The 18427-nt window shown below is 49.6% G+C and overlaps 1 protein-coding gene and 1 long non-coding RNA gene across 2 annotated transcripts; one reads left to right on the top strand and one right to left on the bottom strand.

Moving 5' to 3' along the window:
- Positions 1-1716: 1716 nt before the first annotated feature.
- Positions 1717-18194, top strand: ORAI3 (ORAI calcium release-activated calcium modulator 3). The gene is made up of 2 exons (XM_080978935.1): positions 1717-2465; positions 13964-18194. The coding sequence occupies exons 1-2, from the start codon at positions 2211-2213 to the stop codon at positions 14552-14554; spliced, it is 846 nt and encodes a 281-aa protein (XP_080835061.1). The 5' UTR covers positions 1717-2210; the 3' UTR covers positions 14555-18194.
- Positions 6234-9095, bottom strand: LOC308461797. The gene is made up of 2 exons (XR_013978969.1): positions 8417-9095; positions 6234-7033 (listed from the first exon to the last, which is right to left on the bottom strand). It is a non-coding gene; the product is annotated as an uncharacterized lncRNA (long non-coding RNA).
- Positions 18195-18427: the final 233 nt, after the last annotated feature.

Below are 18427 nucleotides of genomic sequence, written 5' to 3'. Positions count from 1 at the left end.
CTCTGTTTAATGCTTCCCCTCCCAGAGAACTGGTTTCATCTGACGTGCCTTTTCTGGTGGAGCCAAGGAGCGTCCCCCATAGAATCATAGTTGGATGGGACCCTGAGGATCATCTAATGCAGGCATAGGCAAACTCAGCGCTCCAGATGTTTTGGGACTACAACTTCCATCATCCCTAGCTAACAGGCCCAGTGGTCAGGGATGATGGGAATTGTAGTCCCAACACATCTGGAGGGCCGAATTTGCCTATGCCTGATCTAATGCAACCCTATGCAGGAATAGGCAGCTGCACATCCAGGGATCAAACCTGCAACCTCGGGGCTCTAGCCATCTGGGCTGTCCAGGCTGCTCATATACTCTACATCAGGTGCTTTTATTATTATTTATAGTGGTACCTCAGGTTACATACGCTTCAGGTTACATACACTTTAGGTTACAGACTCCACTAACCCAGAAATAGTGCTTCAGGTTAAGAACCTTGCTTCAGAATGAGAACAGAAATCGTGCAGCAGCAGCGGGAGGCCCCATTAGCTAAAGTGGTGCTTCAGGTTAAGAACAGTTTCAGGTTAAGAACGGACCTCCGGAACGAATTAAGTACTTAACCCGAGGTACCACTGTATTAGATTTATATACTGCCCTTCATCAAAAGATCTCAGGGCGGGTATGAGGGGTTTTTCTCAAGGTGTGAAGATGAAGAAGCAAAGCTATTGGCAAGATTCACTTCTCTGCACATGGATTGAAAATTAAAATATAATGGAGATACACAACTTTGTGATATTATATTATATTATATTTATTATATTATATTATATTATCTCTCTTTTTTATTCTCTTTTTTCTCCTCTTTTTCCCCCCCTTCCCTCATTTATTTTTCTTCTTCTGTATTTTTAATTTTAATTTTATTTAGTTTGGTTTTTATTGTATCGCACGTTGAAAACTCTTAATGAAACTGATTAACAGAAAGATCTCAGGGCAGTTCACGAGATAAAAAATACAAGATAAAAGCACGAACAGTTAAAACAGAAACAACAAAACAATAACCCACCCAAACACATTTAAAATGCTGTAGTAGAATATTAATCAGCCAAAGGTTGTACTCTCATATTCTGAATCAGAAAACTCTTTTCTTTCATTCTTTCCCTGGTTTATTATGTTCATATCGCAACCTTCCTCCCAAAGAGGCCCAAGGTGGCAAACAACAAGTGATAAAACATCTTAAAACGCATTTTTAAGTTCCAATACAGACGCAGCCGGATCTCCAAAGACATGTTGAGAAAAAAGGTCTGTGGGAGCGGATTGTCAGCCAGTGGATCCCGGCTTGAGCAGGTTCCCTGGATCCCTTTTATTCCCCGCCTGCCCCTTCAGAGAAGCGAGTTGCACGAAGCTCCAAGGGGCTTACTTCTGAGTAATCCTGCACTCGGCCTGCGCCGTGACCATCTCCGCCCCGGACGGTCCCGCTTCCTGCAGACCAGGCTCCGCTTCGCAATGCTGAGTCTCCCCGCGGTTCTCCTACCTCGCAGGGCTATTGGGAGAGTAAAATCGAGCCACGTTCGCGAAAAGGAAACGGATCTTTGCCGCGTCGCCACTTCCCCTTTAAACGCCGCCCGCGGCCAGAGCAAACTCCTCTGCTTCTCTTTCTGCCTCCCTCCCTCTCTCTCCCCGCCCTCTCTCCCTCCCTCCTTCCTTCCCGCCCGCCTTCTCTCGCCCAGCCCCGCCGCCCGAGCGAAGCGCAACTTTCTTCGCCCCGGCGCGGCGTCGGATCCGCGCGCTCTCCCGCCAACGGGGCTTCCCCTCCTCGGCTCCCCGACGCCCCTCTTTTCTGCCCTCCTTCCCACCCACTTCCTCCCCGCCTCCTCCTTTTGATCTTCGCGGGTCTCGCCGCGCTCCCGCTGCCCCCTCTCCCCAATTTGCGGAGGGCGCCTCCCCCACAACACTTTCCTCTCCGGGCGCCCCCTCCAACCTCTGACCGGCTAAACACCTGGCGGCTACTTTCTCCCCGCTCCCTCCCCGCTTATCCCATCTCCTCCGGGGGTTCCGCCCCCCATCCCTATTGCGCCCCCTCTATTCCCTCCTCGCAGCCCCTCGGAGTTTGCCCGCCCCTTCCAGCCCCCCAACTTCTGCCCCCTCGGCCGGCGTTGCTGCTGCTGCTGCTGCTGCCGCTTGTCCCTCCGCGCCGCGCCCGGCCCCGCTGCCCTCCTCCTCCGGGACTGATGAAGGCGGCCGGCGGCTCCGAGGGGGCGGACGGCGACGGGGCGGACGGCGAGCGGGAGCCGTTGAACCCCGAGGCCTCGGAGACGCTGGGCGTCTCGGCCACGTACCGCGAGTTCGTCCGTCGGAGCTACCTGGAGCTCATGAGCGCCAACCAGCACTCGCTGCATGCGCTCAACTGGCGCCGCCTCTACCTCAGCCGGGCCAAGCTCAAGGCGTCCAGCCGCACCTCGGCGCTGCTCTCCGGCTTCGCCATGGTAAGGAGAGACCCCACGGTTTGGGAAGGATGGAGCCCGACCGGGGGGGGGGGTTCCCGCCCAGCCTCCGCCAGGCCCCCCGGGGCGCCCTCCTTCTACACACACGAGGTTTTGGTCTCGCAGCGCCCGTCCCGTCCAGGGCTGGTGGGAGCCGCAGTCCAGAGCGCATGGAGGGCGCCAGGTTGGCGAAGGCTACTCTGACATTCCTTGGCGCGGGTTGGACTAGATGACCCTCGGGGTTCCCTTCCAACTCTACACTGCTGTGATTCTAACCCCAAACTTGGCTGTTTTTTGGACTATGACTCCCACCATCCCTAGTTAGCAGGATCTGTGGTCAGGGATGATGGGAATTGTAGTCCCCAAACAGCTGGAGACCCAGGTTTGGGAAACTCTGCTGTAACTGTGCTTCCCCACTCTACCCCACCCCAGCCAAGAAATAACCCAGACCTGCTGATCCACTGGCCGTATAATGCTTCCTAACTGGGTGCATCCCTCACATTGCCCAGAGAACACAGAAGCAACAGCTCTTGTTCCAGGGATGTAACCACTAGGCACTGTGCTCACTTTCTGAAGAACTTATGGGCCCTGCTTCCTTTTCACACCTGGCTAAGCCTGCTTACGGTTTTCTCCTCCAAGGAGAACCTGGACATCTCACTCCACTAACCACTGGTCATTTCTTCCCTTGTCCCAGATAATCCTAGTACATTAACTATTGCAAACTTCAATCTCCTGCCTCACTCCTTGGCTTGTGGTTCAAGGAGTGAGGTGCTTCCTAGAGTTATGAAAAGAGCCTAGGAGTTTTGACCAAAATCTACTTTTTTTGTAAAACAGGATCAGGTCTTTCCAGAGTGGAGAGTAGAGAGCCAGTGTGGTGTAGTGGTTAAGAGCGGTAGTCTCGTAATCTGGTGAACCGGGTTCGCGTCCCTGCTCCTCCACATGCGGCTGCTGGGTGACCTTGGGCCCGTCACACTTCTTTGAAGTCTCTCAGCCCCACTCACCTCACAGAGTGTTTGTTGTGGGGGAGGAAGGGAAAGGAGAATGTTAGCCGCTTTGAGACTCCTTAAAGGGAGTGAAAGGCGGGATATCAAATCCAAAATCCAAGCGGTTCCATGCAGGACACTTGAGGACTGGCATGGGAGTTGGTGGGTTGGAGCAGAGAAGTTAGGTGTGGTCCCCCCATTATGGTCCATTCTTCTTTCTCTCTCTCATCCTCACTTATCCTTTCCAAAATAGGGTGGAAAGCTTGAGATGGTTTCAGCCTAGTGGCCCTTCTGTGCGGCTGTTGTTCAGCTGCAGTGAGCATGTAGGAACAGGGCCCGATCCTTGCAAGAGAAGACAGATTTGCTGACTTGCCGCTGAGCTAAAAAACTAAGCCACCAGCTGGGGAACGGATGTTGATTTGGAGAGAGCCCTCAAATCCCTCCTGCCTCTTCTCCTCGCAAACAGATCTGCAAACAACCCCAAAGAGTCTTGCGGCATTTTAAATGCCAGAGCTTTTGTTGTGGCACATGTAGTTCCTCCAGATATTGGGTGGTGGTTGGTTTTGTTTTGCTTTGTTGTTTTGCAAGTGTCAATATGCCATGGATGCAGTGATGGCACATTAGTGATGGGTTTAAACTGTAGTGCCCACGCTTCTTCCTGCTTCATTATTGCCATCTGGAGGTGCATTCTGATGCTATAGTACAAAAAATCCACCCCAGAACATTTTTGGAATAAAAAAAAGAAAATACAGGATTCCATCAGGAAGTTGTGGGACATTTACTGACTTGAAGCAGTATGTCCGCCCTGAAATGTTCGAAGGGCCCTAAGTGTATCTGATTGTGTCCCCAAAAGCTTATGCCGCAATAAGGCTGTCATTTGAAGTGCTTAAGAAGTTGGTGTGTGCTGTAATGTGACTGGAATTCAGATCCTGGGTGTCTTGGAAAGGGATCTGTCTTTCCCACATAGTTTGAAAATACTCTCTAGACTTAGATTTATGTTCCTTGTCATGTGACTTTGCATTTTGGAGCCATCTCAAACCTCCCTCTCTCAGTTCTTCTCCACAACTCTCTGCTCGTAGGGCTTAACCTAGAACTCCAGGGATTCTGCCATGCATCAGAAGTAGAGAGGGTGTCTGAGCATGCACAGAGAACCCCTCAATCCAAGTTAACCACAAAATTGTGGCTCCCCTGCATTTCACTGAAGGCTTAGAATTGCCACCTTTGACCCCAGCATATCGTGTAAAATAATTCCCATTACAGTGGCAGCTCGGTTTTCGAATGTCTTTGTTGACGAACATTTCGGAACTTGAATGGTCTTCCGGAACGGATTATGTTCAAAAACCGAGGTACCACTGTACTTAAAAAAATAAAAATAAAATACACATCCCACATTTTCTTCCAATGAGCTAGGATGCAGGGTTTTCCTTCCCAACCCGTTTCACAACAGCCCTGTGAGGTGGTTTAGGCTTCGAGAGAGTGACTGGCTCAGAGTCACCCTGCAGGACTGAGTGGGGAATTGAACCCTGCTCTCCTAAGAAGAGCCCTGTGGCAGAATCAGGCCAGAGGCCCATCTGAATCCAGCATCCTGTTCACACAGTGGCCAACCAGACATTGCCTATGTGAAACCCACAAGCAGGAGACATGACTCCAATTGTCAGGCTGGCCCTACCATTAGGCAGAGTAAAGCTGCTGATTTTTGGTTGCTGTGGAAGGTTTCTTGTTACTGTATTTTGCAGCCAAGAAAGAAGAGAACCACTTGTGGGCTTTTCTATCTCCGACGATAAGCCTGACCAGCTGTGTGCCTGAATCTGTGTGGGGGTGCCACCCTACATCAAACTCTCTTGGGCCCATAGCCCGCTTGCCAGTCCACATTGCCAGTGCCTCAAAAATTAGATGCAGAGCTGGGTTCAAAACCTGCTGTGCAATTCCTAATGGTCATTATACAGCCCTTGTTGTTTTTATTATTTATAAGCACCTACAGATTGGCTCCAAATGAGCATATGCAGTGAATTCAGTGAATTGGAGTGTGGAGTGCTGTGCATTGCATTTTCTCAAAGCATCCTTCTTTGATTTTTTTTTAACCTTGCCCCTGCTCCCCTCCCGCCACCACTAGAATAATATAGATATATGTTTAACTGAGAACAGGATTGCTTAGAAGCTTCTTAAGAGACACACTGAGTGTGTAACAAATGTCTTACTAATTCCAGACAGAACTCCCAGATACGAAAAATGCACAATTGGGTGAAGACAGCCTGGGGATATTTGCTTATAGGCAAATGAGTGCCTTGGCCAATGTTTCAGCCTGTTGATTGCCAAAAGAGGCAGGCAAGGTTGGTGGGAGAGGGAAATGGGACAGGAAATTAAAATTAAATTATACAGATGGACAACTATTCGGGGGCAGGGGGAACATCTAAAGGAAGATGCCCATGTACGGTAGTTTGGCGCCTCTGGTTTTAAAATGTGCAAGTTCAGGCTGCTCTTTGCAACCCAAACACTTACAGACCTTTTTTTTTTTTACTTTCTAGTGACCCAAAACTCTCGTTTGCTTCCCCTTTTCTCCCTTTCACATGGATTCTCCTGGAATTAAGCATCTCAGATGCGGTTTAAACTTCCACTTTGGGGTGTTTCGTAAGTGGGGCATACAGCACCACCATTTGGATAGAGTTTAACATTCTGGTTTTACCACAAAGAAGGATGCAAAGTTGGACAAAATATTGTGTGTGTGTGTGTGTGTGTGTGTGTGTGTGTATTTAGTGTTTGTTTGTGTTTAAAAAACAAAAACAGCATGCAGTTTAAAGATCCTCCTTTCATTGATATGCTGCCCTTATGAGAATAATTGCTTCTGGTCAGAAGGGAATTAGACTGTGCATATACTTAGAAGCAATGTGTTTTTAGGTCCCTTAGAGGGGAAAATGCAACAACAACCTTCTTAAACTCCTTTTCCAAAGGAAACGCACTCTGTACATGCTCATGGACGTGTTGCCTTGAGGTATTTTGCAGGGTGAGAGAAAGGCATTCTACCTAGGACTGGAAGTGCTTGGCTTAAGATGCCGCCATTCTTCAATAGTTGTAAATACAGCCTGTATAGTTGGGGACTTGCAACAAAATGTTGCAGCGTGAAGTGCTCCTGATCCAAAGCCACTTGCACACAGTTAGCATTCTGTATCTACTTGGCATGGTCAGCCTCTCAAGGTCCCCACCCCAACTGATTTTCTTAGAAAGCTGTTGATGTCTGGCTCTTGTGGGTGGGTGGAGAAGCAGTGACACACACAGCCTGAACCTCAGAAATAGAAGGACTGAAAACAGGATGGTGGTGATATGGGGATGATTACACACACATGCGCTGTATCTGATTGAAGTTTCCGCTCTTAAAACCATGCTGTTGGCATTAGCGGTTCTTGCATGGACCCAGCCTTTAGTTCCGGGCTCCGGACGATTTTCCTCTGCTTTCTTTTCTTCCTGTGATCCCGGGCCGCCCATCCCATCCAGCAGATTCTGGCTTTCTCCCACCTTAGGTAAACTTACTTTCAAGAGCGCCACACCCTATATCCTGTAGGCTCCTGCTTGCAATTCAAAACCCAGCAGCATCTGCAAAAAAAAAGGGGGGGCATGAACTAGTTCCTTTTAAATAAATCATCACTAGAACATCAATGCACAAAATGCTTGCATATGTATTTGTGCTTGAGGGTGTGTCTTTATTCATTCCTTGTCCTTCCGTTTTGAACCCGGGGTCCCTGTGTGACCATCAGTCCTTTCAACTATCAACAAATACTTCATCCCCCAGCAGAGCTCCCCATCTCTTGCCTTTTTCAGTTGTCGTTAATAATAATAATAATAATAATAATAATAATAATTTATTTATACATACATACATACCCCGCCCATCTGGCTGGGTTTCCCCAGCCACTCTGGGCGGCTTCCAACAAAATATTTAAATACAATAGTCCGTCAAACATTAAAAGCTTCCCTAAACAAGGCTGCCTTCAGATGTCTTCTAAAAGTCTGCTAGTAGTTGTTCTCTTTGACATCTGGTGGGAGGGTGTTCCACAGGGTGGGTGCCACTACCGAGAAGGCCCTCTGCCTGGTTCCCTGTAACTTGGCTTCTCACAGCAAGGGAACTGCCAGAAGGCCCTCAGCGCTGGACCTCAGTGTCCGGGCAGAACGATGGGGGTGGAGACGCTCCTTCAGGTATAAGGCTATTGCACATACGGAGCACATTGTGTGTACTTTCTCCTTTACAACAACCCTGTGAGGTGGCAGGGCAGCATGATGGTAACTGTGTAAATAACCCCACGAAAGTCTGTTACTTTGGGGGGGGGGGGAGAGAAGCCATGGCTGAGGGGCAGAGCCTCTTCCTCTGCATGCAGAACCTCCAGCATCTCCAGGGAGCTTCCTTATGCCGGCCCATCTGCCTCAGTACTGTCTACACTGACTGGCAGCTTCTCTCCAGGGATTCTGGCTGACGTTTTCCCCAGTCCTGTCTGGAGGAGCCAGGGATTGAACCCAGTGCCTCCTTGCATGCTCTACCACTGAGCTGCAGTCCTACTGCTTCGCTATATGGCTGTAATATGACCCCCATATTTTGCCTGAATGAATGGGCATATCGCACAGATGGCTTGAACTGAGGTAGTTAACTGATGCCCACGGCGAAATTGGCTGCATGGATTTTTAACGCAGCCGGATCCTAGGTGTGTCTACTTGGAAATACAATCCTGAGTCCCATGGGGTTTATTTTCCCATTGCAAGCATAGATGTGAAGGCTGCTCCTATGTCTCCTCCATCTGTTCCTTCCTATTGTGGTTGCCCTCGCTCGTTGTCCTTTGCCCTGGCCCCAAATTGGCCCGTTTTAAAAGGCGCTTTCTCTACCTGCGTTAAGGTGCCAGACTTTATAAACTGCGGAGTTTTGGACTTTTCTAATCCCCACTTAGGCGCAAAGCTGACCTCCAGATGGTCGTTCCAGGCCCAACCCACCTCGCAGGGTTGTCGCAGGAGTATAGCAGCAGGGGCGTGGGGCCTGCGTACCTGAGCCGGCCCAGGTTCCCTTGAAAGGAGGGTGGGCTTGAAAGGGAGAATGCGCAGTGCAGGCCTGGCGCATTTAGATTCCCTGCCTCTTTGGCCAGCCAGGTCCCAAGGCAAGACTGCATTCCGCACGGCGTGATCTCATTTGCTTGTAACCAAAGCAACAGGGGGAGCTTAGTCAGGGAAGGGAGGATCTGAGAAGGGAGACCGGCTGCAAGGCCTATTTCAGGACCAGTTTTTTGGGGTGGGGGAGCTTGTGAAACGCAACGCGAAGAAGGCTCTTCTCTGACGGGAGCGCCATTTGGTTTGGGGGTGGCGGCGTGGGGTGGGCAGATTGGAAATGGAAGGCTGGTGGCTAAGATGCCTGGGCTTTGAGGTGGAGAAGTCTTGAGTTCAAATCTCGCCTCTGCTTAGGCAAGCTGCCACAGTCCCTCACCACCTGCCCTGTAATATGATTGGCCGGGGGGAGAGCGGGGAAGGTCACCGGCTTACCTAGCAAGGTTGTTGTAAGGATCCCTGTGAGGCCCTCTGAGTGCACCCAGAGCTTCTTCTGTCCTGCTTTGTTTATGAACGGGGACCTTCTCCCATAGGGGGCTGAATCGCCAGTTTAAGGTCACCTGGAAATTGTGGGTCACGGCAGAACCGACTTCCCACATACTTCCGGGCATGTCTGTGGCCTGCACCTCTCATTTTTTGAAGCAATTTGAGGGGCTTCTAGCCTAGTCTTGCTTGGGAGACGATGTATGACCCTGGTGAGTGTGCCTTGCACACATAATTTGCCTCAGAGGTGCACAAACACTTTTGGCTTTGGCTTCCCAGGAATGATGGCAAGGCAAATGTGCATTGGGGGCTCTTTGCTTTTTTGCTTCTGAGTTTCCTAGAGCTTGTGAACAGGGCGGCTGCTGGCAGGAGGCCCTCACTGGGCTGCAGGAGCCAAGAGTTGAACGCTTGGTCAAAATCCCTCAGTGACCCTGTGTGCCTGACTGAGCCGATATTCTGGGTTTCTCGGCCAGTCGCTCTCAAAAGGGACCTCCCAACGAGGCTCAGAGCGGGTGTGGGGAACTCTGGCCATGAGCTTTGTCATTTGGATCACTCTTAAAGCAGGAAATCCTGGGAGCCAAAGGGCAGCAGGAGTGTGGTGTAGTGGTTAGAGCAGGGAGCTGCGTGAGGGAGCCTCCTTTCCTCCCCTCCAAGCAATGCACAACATTTGCTGCAGATCCAGCCGTAGCTTTCTTCTGGGCCTAGGGCAGGGGTAGCCCATGGAGTTGGACTACAATACCCATCACCCCTGACTTTGTGCGGATGGGAGTTGGGCGAGGGCCCAATGACATCTGGAGGTTGCCATGTTGGCTATCCCTTAGCCATACCTCTCCTGTCCGTCTTCCTCACTCTGCACGTGGGAGGCACTCTGCATATGCTCAGAGGCACTTGTTAGGGTCCAAGGTTGAGTAGGCTACAGCTGCTGCCACCTAGCCAGCAGTCCTGCCCCCGAAGCTAACAAGCAGCTATCGGGGTTTTCTCAGGTTTGCACAGCTGTTAATATTCAATTATTAAAACATCGTAATGTGTTTCCAGTGGGTGTGGAGAGGCGTTTAGATGAGGCTCCCTTTCCTTAGTCAGTGGTTCTCAAAGGAGAGGGTAGCAGGTGCAGGGGGAAGATTCAAGGACAATCAAAGAAACATTTCAGTGCAGTATAGTATCTATCTATATATATATATATTTTGCGGGGGGGGGGGGGATATACAGTCGTACCTTGGATCCCGAACTCCCTGGAACTTGGATATTTTGGCTCCCAAATGCCGCAAACTGGGAAGTGATTGTTCCAGTTTGTGTATGTTCTTTTGGAAGCCGAACGTCTGACGGGACTTCGATGGCTTCTGATTGGCAGCCAATCAGAAGCCACGATTTGGTTTTCGAACGTTTTGGAAGTCAAACGGATTTCTGGAATGGATTCCGTTTGACTTCCAAGGTACGACTGTACAACCAGAAACTACCCACGCGCCTCTTCAAGAGCATTTGGCTATTCTTCCACAGTTCTCCGCTGCATATTGCTGTGAACAGGGATTTTCAAGTCTGACAAATATGAAAGATCAGAAAAGAGAAAGGCTTCTTTGTGTTGATGAGGAAACGAGAATCGGAGTCTCATATTAGACCTAATATAAATGAGATTACCCGGCAAAAGCAAGCTCACACCTCTCACTGAGCTTGTATACATACTTAAAGTACCTATGTAAGAGGCTCGTTCATAATTATATTTTGGCAGTGATTCATGTTCTTATGTAGCAGCCTCGTTTTATACTTTATGATCATATTATAAAGTAGTTGTGTTCTCTGTTGAGTCCAAGCACTGCTAGGAGTTGCTTCTTTTTGTTTTCCAATGCCTTTCTTATTAATAAAAAAATCAGGGCAGTGTCAGCCCCTTTTTATTCCGAATGTGGCCCAGAGGGGGGAGGGAATGAGAACCACCGCCGCAGAAATAAAATTCATGCTCTGCACATGCTCTTGAGTCACTGCAGCTTTTGGGGGGCCAGGATGTTTGAGAAGAAAATAGAGAAATAGAGCCTGGTCATTGGAGGGCCAGGCCTTGCAGTAGCAGACTGCAATGGGGGGGGGGGGAGGCGTTTGAACCCTGGCTGTGGGTCCCCCATCCCTTCCCCCCTGACTTTCCAATTCCTCCCATTCATTCCCTGTCACCTCCAGCTGAGTCTGTGGCACGTGCTGCCTCATAGGGCCCTTGCCAGCCAGCTGTCATCACTCGGTTTAATGTGGCCCACTTTCTGAAAATAAGCCCTCGGCCGCCACCGCCTCCCTTTCAACGTAACTTGACTCAGGGCTTCGAGGTCGGAGGGGGTTAGTTTGCGGTGACGCAGCAGCCCCTCTTGGGGTTACTTTGGGGAGGTTTTTTAAGGACACGCTTCAGTTTGTTTGGAGGGGCTCCCCCATATCTGGGGGGGGGGGGCTCCTTAAACCTCTTGCTCCTCCTTTGCTTCCCAGGCTGTGGAAAACTCTCTTGCTGTGGGTTAAATCCTTCCTTCCTCTGCCATTCCCTCCCTCTCTCTTTCCTCTGCCCCCCAAACCAATCCCCATTCTCTGGGGAAACTGCCAAGGCCCTGGGATCCTAGCCAGAGCTGGAACTGTGAACAAATGGGAATATGGGACACTCTCCCCCCCCCCCCCGCCATCCCTGCAAAGGGTCCCACTGCCAAGTGGGAGTTTAGCAGGAATGCCGCTTCTAAGGGCAGCTATGATGGGTCTCTGCCTCAGCCGCTGAATTGTGTGTGTGTTGCCGTGGGGAATGGCACCAAAGGCAGATTGTACAGAACCCTCATTTTCCGGTTGTTTTCTGCCTTTCCTCCCAGAAGCTCAAGGCAGTGTAGGTGGCCCTCCTGCAAGCCACTTCTTTGTTTCCTCACAACGCTCCCGTGAGGGAGAGCTGCCAACATGCCTACCCAATGAGCTGTGTGGGGATTTGAATTCTGGTCTCTCAGATCCTAGTCCCTAGTTCAGCTGCTACACCACACTGGCTCTCTTTGACAGCAGCATGAGGGAGCTGCAGAGATATTGGAGGAGCTGCTCCACCCGCTCCCCAGATATCTGTGGGGCAAGCCATATTAGTCCCATATCAAGTCACTGCCCCAAACAGCCACGTTCAGTTGAAAACTAGAGGCACTGATTGTGGGGCCACAACTCCTTGGCCTGTCTTCCCACATTGGGATAATAATGCTGGAATTAGGTGGCTGTGGTTCTGAGAATTACTAAACTATCTCTTTGGAAGTGCTTTGTACATGCACAGAAACACTATAGCGGCGCATATTTTAGCTGTGGTTCTTGCCTCAAGTTGACAAACGACCCTTTATGTCCCTGCCATGACTCTGGCTGTTTCTGGACTGGGCAACCAGTAAGTGTGTGGAAACCGCAGACAGATTGGTAGAAAGCGGAGAGTTTATTTCAGGGGTTAACTGGAAAGCGGGGTGCAGCCTCTGGGTGGGGTGCTTTGCAAATTCCTCTCAGAATGTGACACAGGAGTGGCTGGATTTGCTGCGTGCTTTAGGAGTGCCTGTTCCTCTTCACTCGTGCTCTGCTTTATTTTGGTAACTAATAAACTAACATACGAAGACGCTGCAGCTTAGATGCTCCCTCATCCCAAAGAAACTCGGGCTGCCATCCTAAACACAAGACCAAGTCCCTTTGAACTCAGCAGGGCTTAATTTCTGAGCAAACCTGCCGGGTCTTTCTGGGCCTAAGCCAGGGGTCAGCAAACTTTTTCAGCAGGGGGCCGGTCCACTGTCCCTCAGACCTTGTGGGGGGCCGGACTATATTTTGAAGGGAAAAAAATTAACGAATTCCCATGCCCCACAAATAACCCAGAGATGCGTTTTAAATAAAAGGACACGTTCTACTCATGTAAAAACACGCTGATTTCTGGACCGTCCGTGGGCTGGATTGAGAAGGTAATTGGGCCAGATCTGGGCCCCGGGCCTTAGTTTGCCTACCCATGACCTAAGCCAACATGCAGACTGCTTAGCACAGGGGTAGCCAACATGGGGCTCTCCGACTCCCATCAGCCCCAGTTGTGATAACAGCAACTTCTTTTTCTTCTTCTTCTGAATATATATAACACCCTATACCTGGAGGTCTCTGTGTGGTTCACAGAAAAGATCACAATATATAAAATCAAAATAAAAACAATAATGCACTAACACCCCCCGCAAAAGAGCCGCATTTTAAAAGGGTATAAGTCAACCAAAGGCCTGGTTAAAAAGGAACATTTTTGCCTGTGGCCTAAAGGTGTGTAATGAAGGTGCTAGGCGAACTCTCCTTGGAAGAGCATTCCACAGACTGGGAGCCACTGCAGAGAAGGCCCGTTCTTGTGTTGCCACCCTCTGGACCTCTCAAGGAGGAGGCACACAAAGGGGGGCCTCAGAAGGTGATCTCAGAGTCTGGTTAGGTCCATATGGAAAGAGGCGGTCCTTGAGCTATTGCGGTCCTGAGCCGTTTCAGGCTTTATAGGACAAAACCAGCACTTTAAATTGGGCCCGGAAACTAATTGGCAGCCAGTGCAGTCGGACCAGAATCGGTGTAATATGCTCAAACCGTCTTGCTCCGGTGAGCAACCTGGCCGCTGAATTCTGCACAAGTTGAAGTTCCCAAACCGTCTTCAAGGCAGCCCTGCGTATAACCTTGAGGATAACAAAGCATAGAAAATGGTAGTTAGGCTATCCCTGTCCAGATAGGGGCGTAGCTGGGCCACCTGCCAAAGCTGATGGAAGGCACTCAGGGCCACTGAGGCCACCTGAGCCTCAAGCGGCTGCAAAGGATCCAAGCTACCTCCAAGCTACGGACCTGCTCCTTCAGTGGAAGTGTTTTTTAAGGTGCCATATGGCAATTAGCTTATATATCTGAGTTTCTAACACTGCTCTGAGCGTGACTGGCATTGGCACTAGCCTATTTGGTATCGGATCCTAATTCTGCATGTGTGTGTGTCCTTTCTCCCCCCAGGTCGCCATGGTCGAGGTGCAACTGGAGGATTACGACTACCCCCGGGAGCTGCTGGTGGCGTTCAGCGCCTGCACGACGGTGCTGGTGGCTGTCCACCTCTTCGCCCTCATGGTCAGCACCTGTATCCTGCCCAACATCGAGGCCGTCAGCAATATCCACAACCTCAACTCGGTCAACGAGTCCCCCCACGAACGCATGCACCGCTACATCGAGCTGGCCTGGGGCTTCTCCACAGCCCTGGGGATCTTTCTCTTCCTCACCGAGGTGGTGCTGATTTGCTGGGTCAAGTTCTTGCCCGTCGGAAGCGTCGCCTCCGCTCGGAAGTGCTGCGTCCCCGCGCCGGCCCCTTCTGGCGGCAACGCCACCGCCCCGGCCCCGACTTCGGCCTCTCCGGACAACTCCGGGTGGAACGCCGCCATGGCTTCCACCATCATTATGGTCCCGGTGGGCGTGGTCTTCATCATCTTCGCTTTGCATTTCTACCGCTCGCTAGTGGGACACAAAACGGACCGGCACCAGCAGGAGCTGGAGGAACTCAACCAGATCAAGTACCAGCTCGATGGAGAAGCCACGGCGCTGCAGGTGGTGTGAAGCTTGTTGGCCTGGCCCATGGCTCCCGGGACAGTTGTTATTTCCAGGAGAGGAGGGACTGCCTTGCAGACGTCCTGATTACCGGCTTGGTTGTGGGGACTGCGAAGTCGCTGGAACTTTATCAAAAGTGGCTGTGACCTCGCCTCTTTCTATTTTTATTTTTTTTGCTTTTTTGGAAGGTGTTCGTTCCGCCCGCAACCTTTATAACAAAATTATTTCGTGTCCCCCGGAAAAAATAAAAAGGAAATAAAAAGGTATATGAACGCAGAAGGATTTCTTGAAATGGAAAAGGAGCCGCAAACTTGAATTCCCTGCCCAAATTGCCGCTGCCCGATGGAGTTTCCGGGATGCACTGAAATGTTTACCGAACGTGGCCTTTGAGTAAAGAGACGGCACTTTCCCCCTGGGAGAAGGGTGGCGGCTTTGCTTATTTGGTTGTGGTTTGTTTTCTTGTGGCTTTGTTCCCTCTTGCAGTCCCCCTCAAAACCAGAGAGAGAGAAAGGTGTTACTCAAACGAGCTGGGATTTTTAAAAAATGGGTAGGCGGGTCTGAATGAGTCAACCTGCCTTGCCATTTGTCTTCCTCCTCACTCCAGGAGGAATACCTCTATGGCAGGGATGGAGAACCTCTGGCCCTGGGTTCAAGTCCAGGCCTCTCTTTCTGGCCCCTGGGGGGCTCTCTGTAGGCCACTCCCCCTGTTCCCAGGCCACATTCCTCATTGGTCCTGCTTCCCGTCTTCCTTGAGTGTTTTTGCCTGGCTGGAATGTGCCCTTGAAATCTGACGACGATTCTTCCTTTCCTGGGCAGTGAGAGCTTAATGTGAGTGCATGGACAGGCATCAGCCTACTTTGTGAAAGTAGAAATTCACAGTCTGTCCACTTTTGCCCCACGTACCACTACCATGTAGGTCCCAGAAAGTTGGCTAGATGGGAATGCAACTGCAGAAACAGCGAAATTATTTTAGCCCACTAGTTGCTTATATTCCCTATAAGTCCTCTAAACTTAAGGAACCAATCTCTGACTGTTGGCCATGCTGGCTGGCAGTCCTGATAAGACTTGGGAGCCCAATAACATTGGGACAGTCACACATTTTCCAGCCCTGGCCGGACTGTTGGTTGCCACTGCTAGCCGTCCTGTTGTTTTCCATCAGCACCACCGCAGGCTTTGTGCCTCTGAACTGGCTGGCCAAGGGCTGGACCAGCTCTGGAAGTGGGGGTTGCTAAGCAACGGCAACATCTTCCCTTCCTCCCAGTGCTGGCAAGAAAGCTAGGTGGGGGGTGCAACCTAATGGCAGCAGTGAGGGCTCCTAAGGTCAGAGAAAGGATGTGGGCAGTTTTAGCAGAGTGGTGTGTGTTTTGTGTGCACATGAAAGAGAAACACACACACTCCCCACACATAAATGCACACTCTGTCCCTGGTCCCAGGCAGCAATTTCTAGAGAAACCCTGTCTTTCCAGATATTGAGCAAGGGAATGTTTTCAAGATGACTCATTCCCTTGGGTGGTGTTGAAGACACCGCGGTTCTTTTTCTCTATAGAAGGACAGTTCATCCTCAGCTGCTGGGCTTGAAGGGAAATGGTATATTTTTGTTGGACAAGGAGGAAGCGGATGACTTGAAGGAATATCTGAAGCTGAACCACCCACAGCTGCTGGTGTTCTTTTTTCTGCTTTTTTTTTGGGGGGGGGTTATCCGTTCTGTTCCTACAAAACACCCCTTGCGTACAAGCAGACAGATCAGCGCTTTGTGTGTGACCTGTTCATCACGAGACCCCCACAGCAAATTATTTATGTGGCCCCGAATCACAAAGTTATCTGAATCCTTGTGATGGGAGCTTGTGGCCAAGGTATTGAGCAATCTCCTGTTCCCACCGACATCCTGCTCCACCCAGCCTAGCCTGCGATCTTCAGAGGCCTGCTATTATAATTTGGGGTGGTAGTTAAAACCTGACCTTGGTGACCCCAGTGTCAGGAGCAGGGGGCAAATTTGGCCTAGCTTTGCAACTTTTCCCAGCAAATTTTGAAAAACTTGGTGGCAGCCCCTGAGTTGGCCCACATCTGCCTACATGTGCCTTGAGTTCTCTTTGCTGGACCAGGCTAGAGGTTAGGTCTCCAATGCGGTGCCCTCATACACCCCCTTTGCCCAAGATCTGCCTTTCCCGTTTTTAAAATGAGGATTTTGGGAAGGCCTTTTTGTTGCTATTTGGTTGTGGGGGTGCCTTTTTTCAAATCTTGTTTTATTTGTCGTGTGTATGAGGGGAGGTCAGTGTTTTGCCTGTTGTTTCCGTGTGTGCGTGTATTTCTGATCACCAGATCAGATTTCTGATTTTTTATCTGTGAAATGTGTGTGTGTGTGTGTGTGTGTGTATTTGGCACCCATGACATTTTCTTAAAAATCCCAGGCCCAATGAGGTCTGATAACCCTGCACTAGATTAGGACGCAACTTGTTTTTATAGGCGGGATATTTAAAGCGAGACATCGCCTGATATGCGTTCTTAAAAACAAACAAGGAAGTAAAGCAGCTGCAAGTCGCTTCTGGTTGAGCTAAGGAACTGCTGTTTCCTCCTCGGATGTTCATCTGCTCAAAATCAGTCTTCCTGCCATCTGCCCCCTCCCCTCGCAATGACTTAAAGAGAGATACAGGGACCTACAGGAAAAGTAGCTTTTGTGAGTGGGGGAGAGTCAAGAGTTTTTGAATGGGCAAAGGAGGACTTTTTTAAACACCCTTTCCTCCTGTGTTCTCTACTCACCATTGCAGATGTTTTATTTGCTTAATAAAATGCCTTTTGGGTGCGAGGGTGGGGGCACACATCCCTAGTTAAAAGCCGATTCGCATTTCTAGTGAGCCGCTAAAGTTGTCGCTGATGACTTAGCAAAGGAGAAAAGGACTGATGGCAGTCCAGGATGTTGCCTGGCGCACAATGTTTATTTTATTTATGTATTTATTTTACAAGGCTTATACACCGCTTGACTGTAATAAAACCTCAAAGCAGTTTTCAAGAAAGAATAAAACATTATTAGCGAACAGCGGTTAAAAACGACTATTAAAGCATTCAAAAATAATTAGCAATTAACAGGAAGCTAAAAAGCAAATTAAAACACATGCCAATATTACTACATATCTGGAGAGACTTGCCTAATCAGAAATGCCTAATATTCAGCACAGTAACGAGTGTTAATAATAGGCTATTTGGGGGGATGGACAGACTGTATAAACCCTGGCTGGCCAATGCGGTACCCTCTTTCTTAGACTCCAGCTCCCATCAGCCCCAGCCAACATGCCTAATGGTCAGGAAATGATGGGAATTGGAGTCCCAATAACCATGGTCGGTGTTAAAAGCTTACTATGAGCCACACCAGTTCAGTAGCTTGTATGCCTCAAGACAGACATTGCCTTGGCTTTTAAGCATCGTTTTCCCTATAAGGAGCAATTGTTTAATTCGCATACTTAGCCACATGAGGCTGGGGGGGGTGTTCACACATGGGGACAGAACACGCTGTATGTCTCAGTCTGCACTTGACCATGTATTTCTGTTCTGCTCTCTCCTTGGTGGAGCAAGGGAGACCAATTTCTGGCACTTTTTATTCTGTATATTTTTAAAATGAAAAATAAATCTTTTTTATGGGGGAAAAAAAGCAAAAGTTGTCCAAGTTAACTTTATGGGAACTATAGATTGTGAGCCACAATTGGCCATTTTTAATTTTCTTCGTTTGTATATATGTGTGTGTGTTTTGTTCTTCTAAGGAAGTGTGCAACATTTATTTCAAGCTGCTCTTCGGCACCATATATGTACTATTTCAGAAGGCAGAAATGTGTAAATATTCTTTTCCCCAAAATAACATATATACAAGAACATAACCCTGCAGGTTGAAAG

The sequence above is a fragment of the Podarcis pityusensis genome (genome assembly GCF_964106645.2).
Source record: "Podarcis pityusensis genome assembly, chromosome: 13".
In the NCBI taxonomy this organism is placed as follows: domain Eukaryota; kingdom Metazoa; phylum Chordata; class Lepidosauria; order Squamata; family Lacertidae; genus Podarcis; species Podarcis pityusensis.
Note: the sequence above shows the minus strand (reverse complement) of the source record. Positions and strands in the feature narration are given on the sequence as shown.

Excerpts from the sequence above, each read along its gene's own strand:
- ORAI3 (XM_080978935.1), top strand. The coding sequence starts at position 2,211 with ATGAAGGCGGCCGGCGGCTCCGAGGGGGCGGACGGCGACGGGGCGGAC. Across the intron at positions 2,466-13,963 it reads TGCTCTCCGGCTTCGCCATG|GTCGCCATGGTCGAGGTGCA; the intron begins GTAAGGAGAGAC and ends TTCTCCCCCCAG.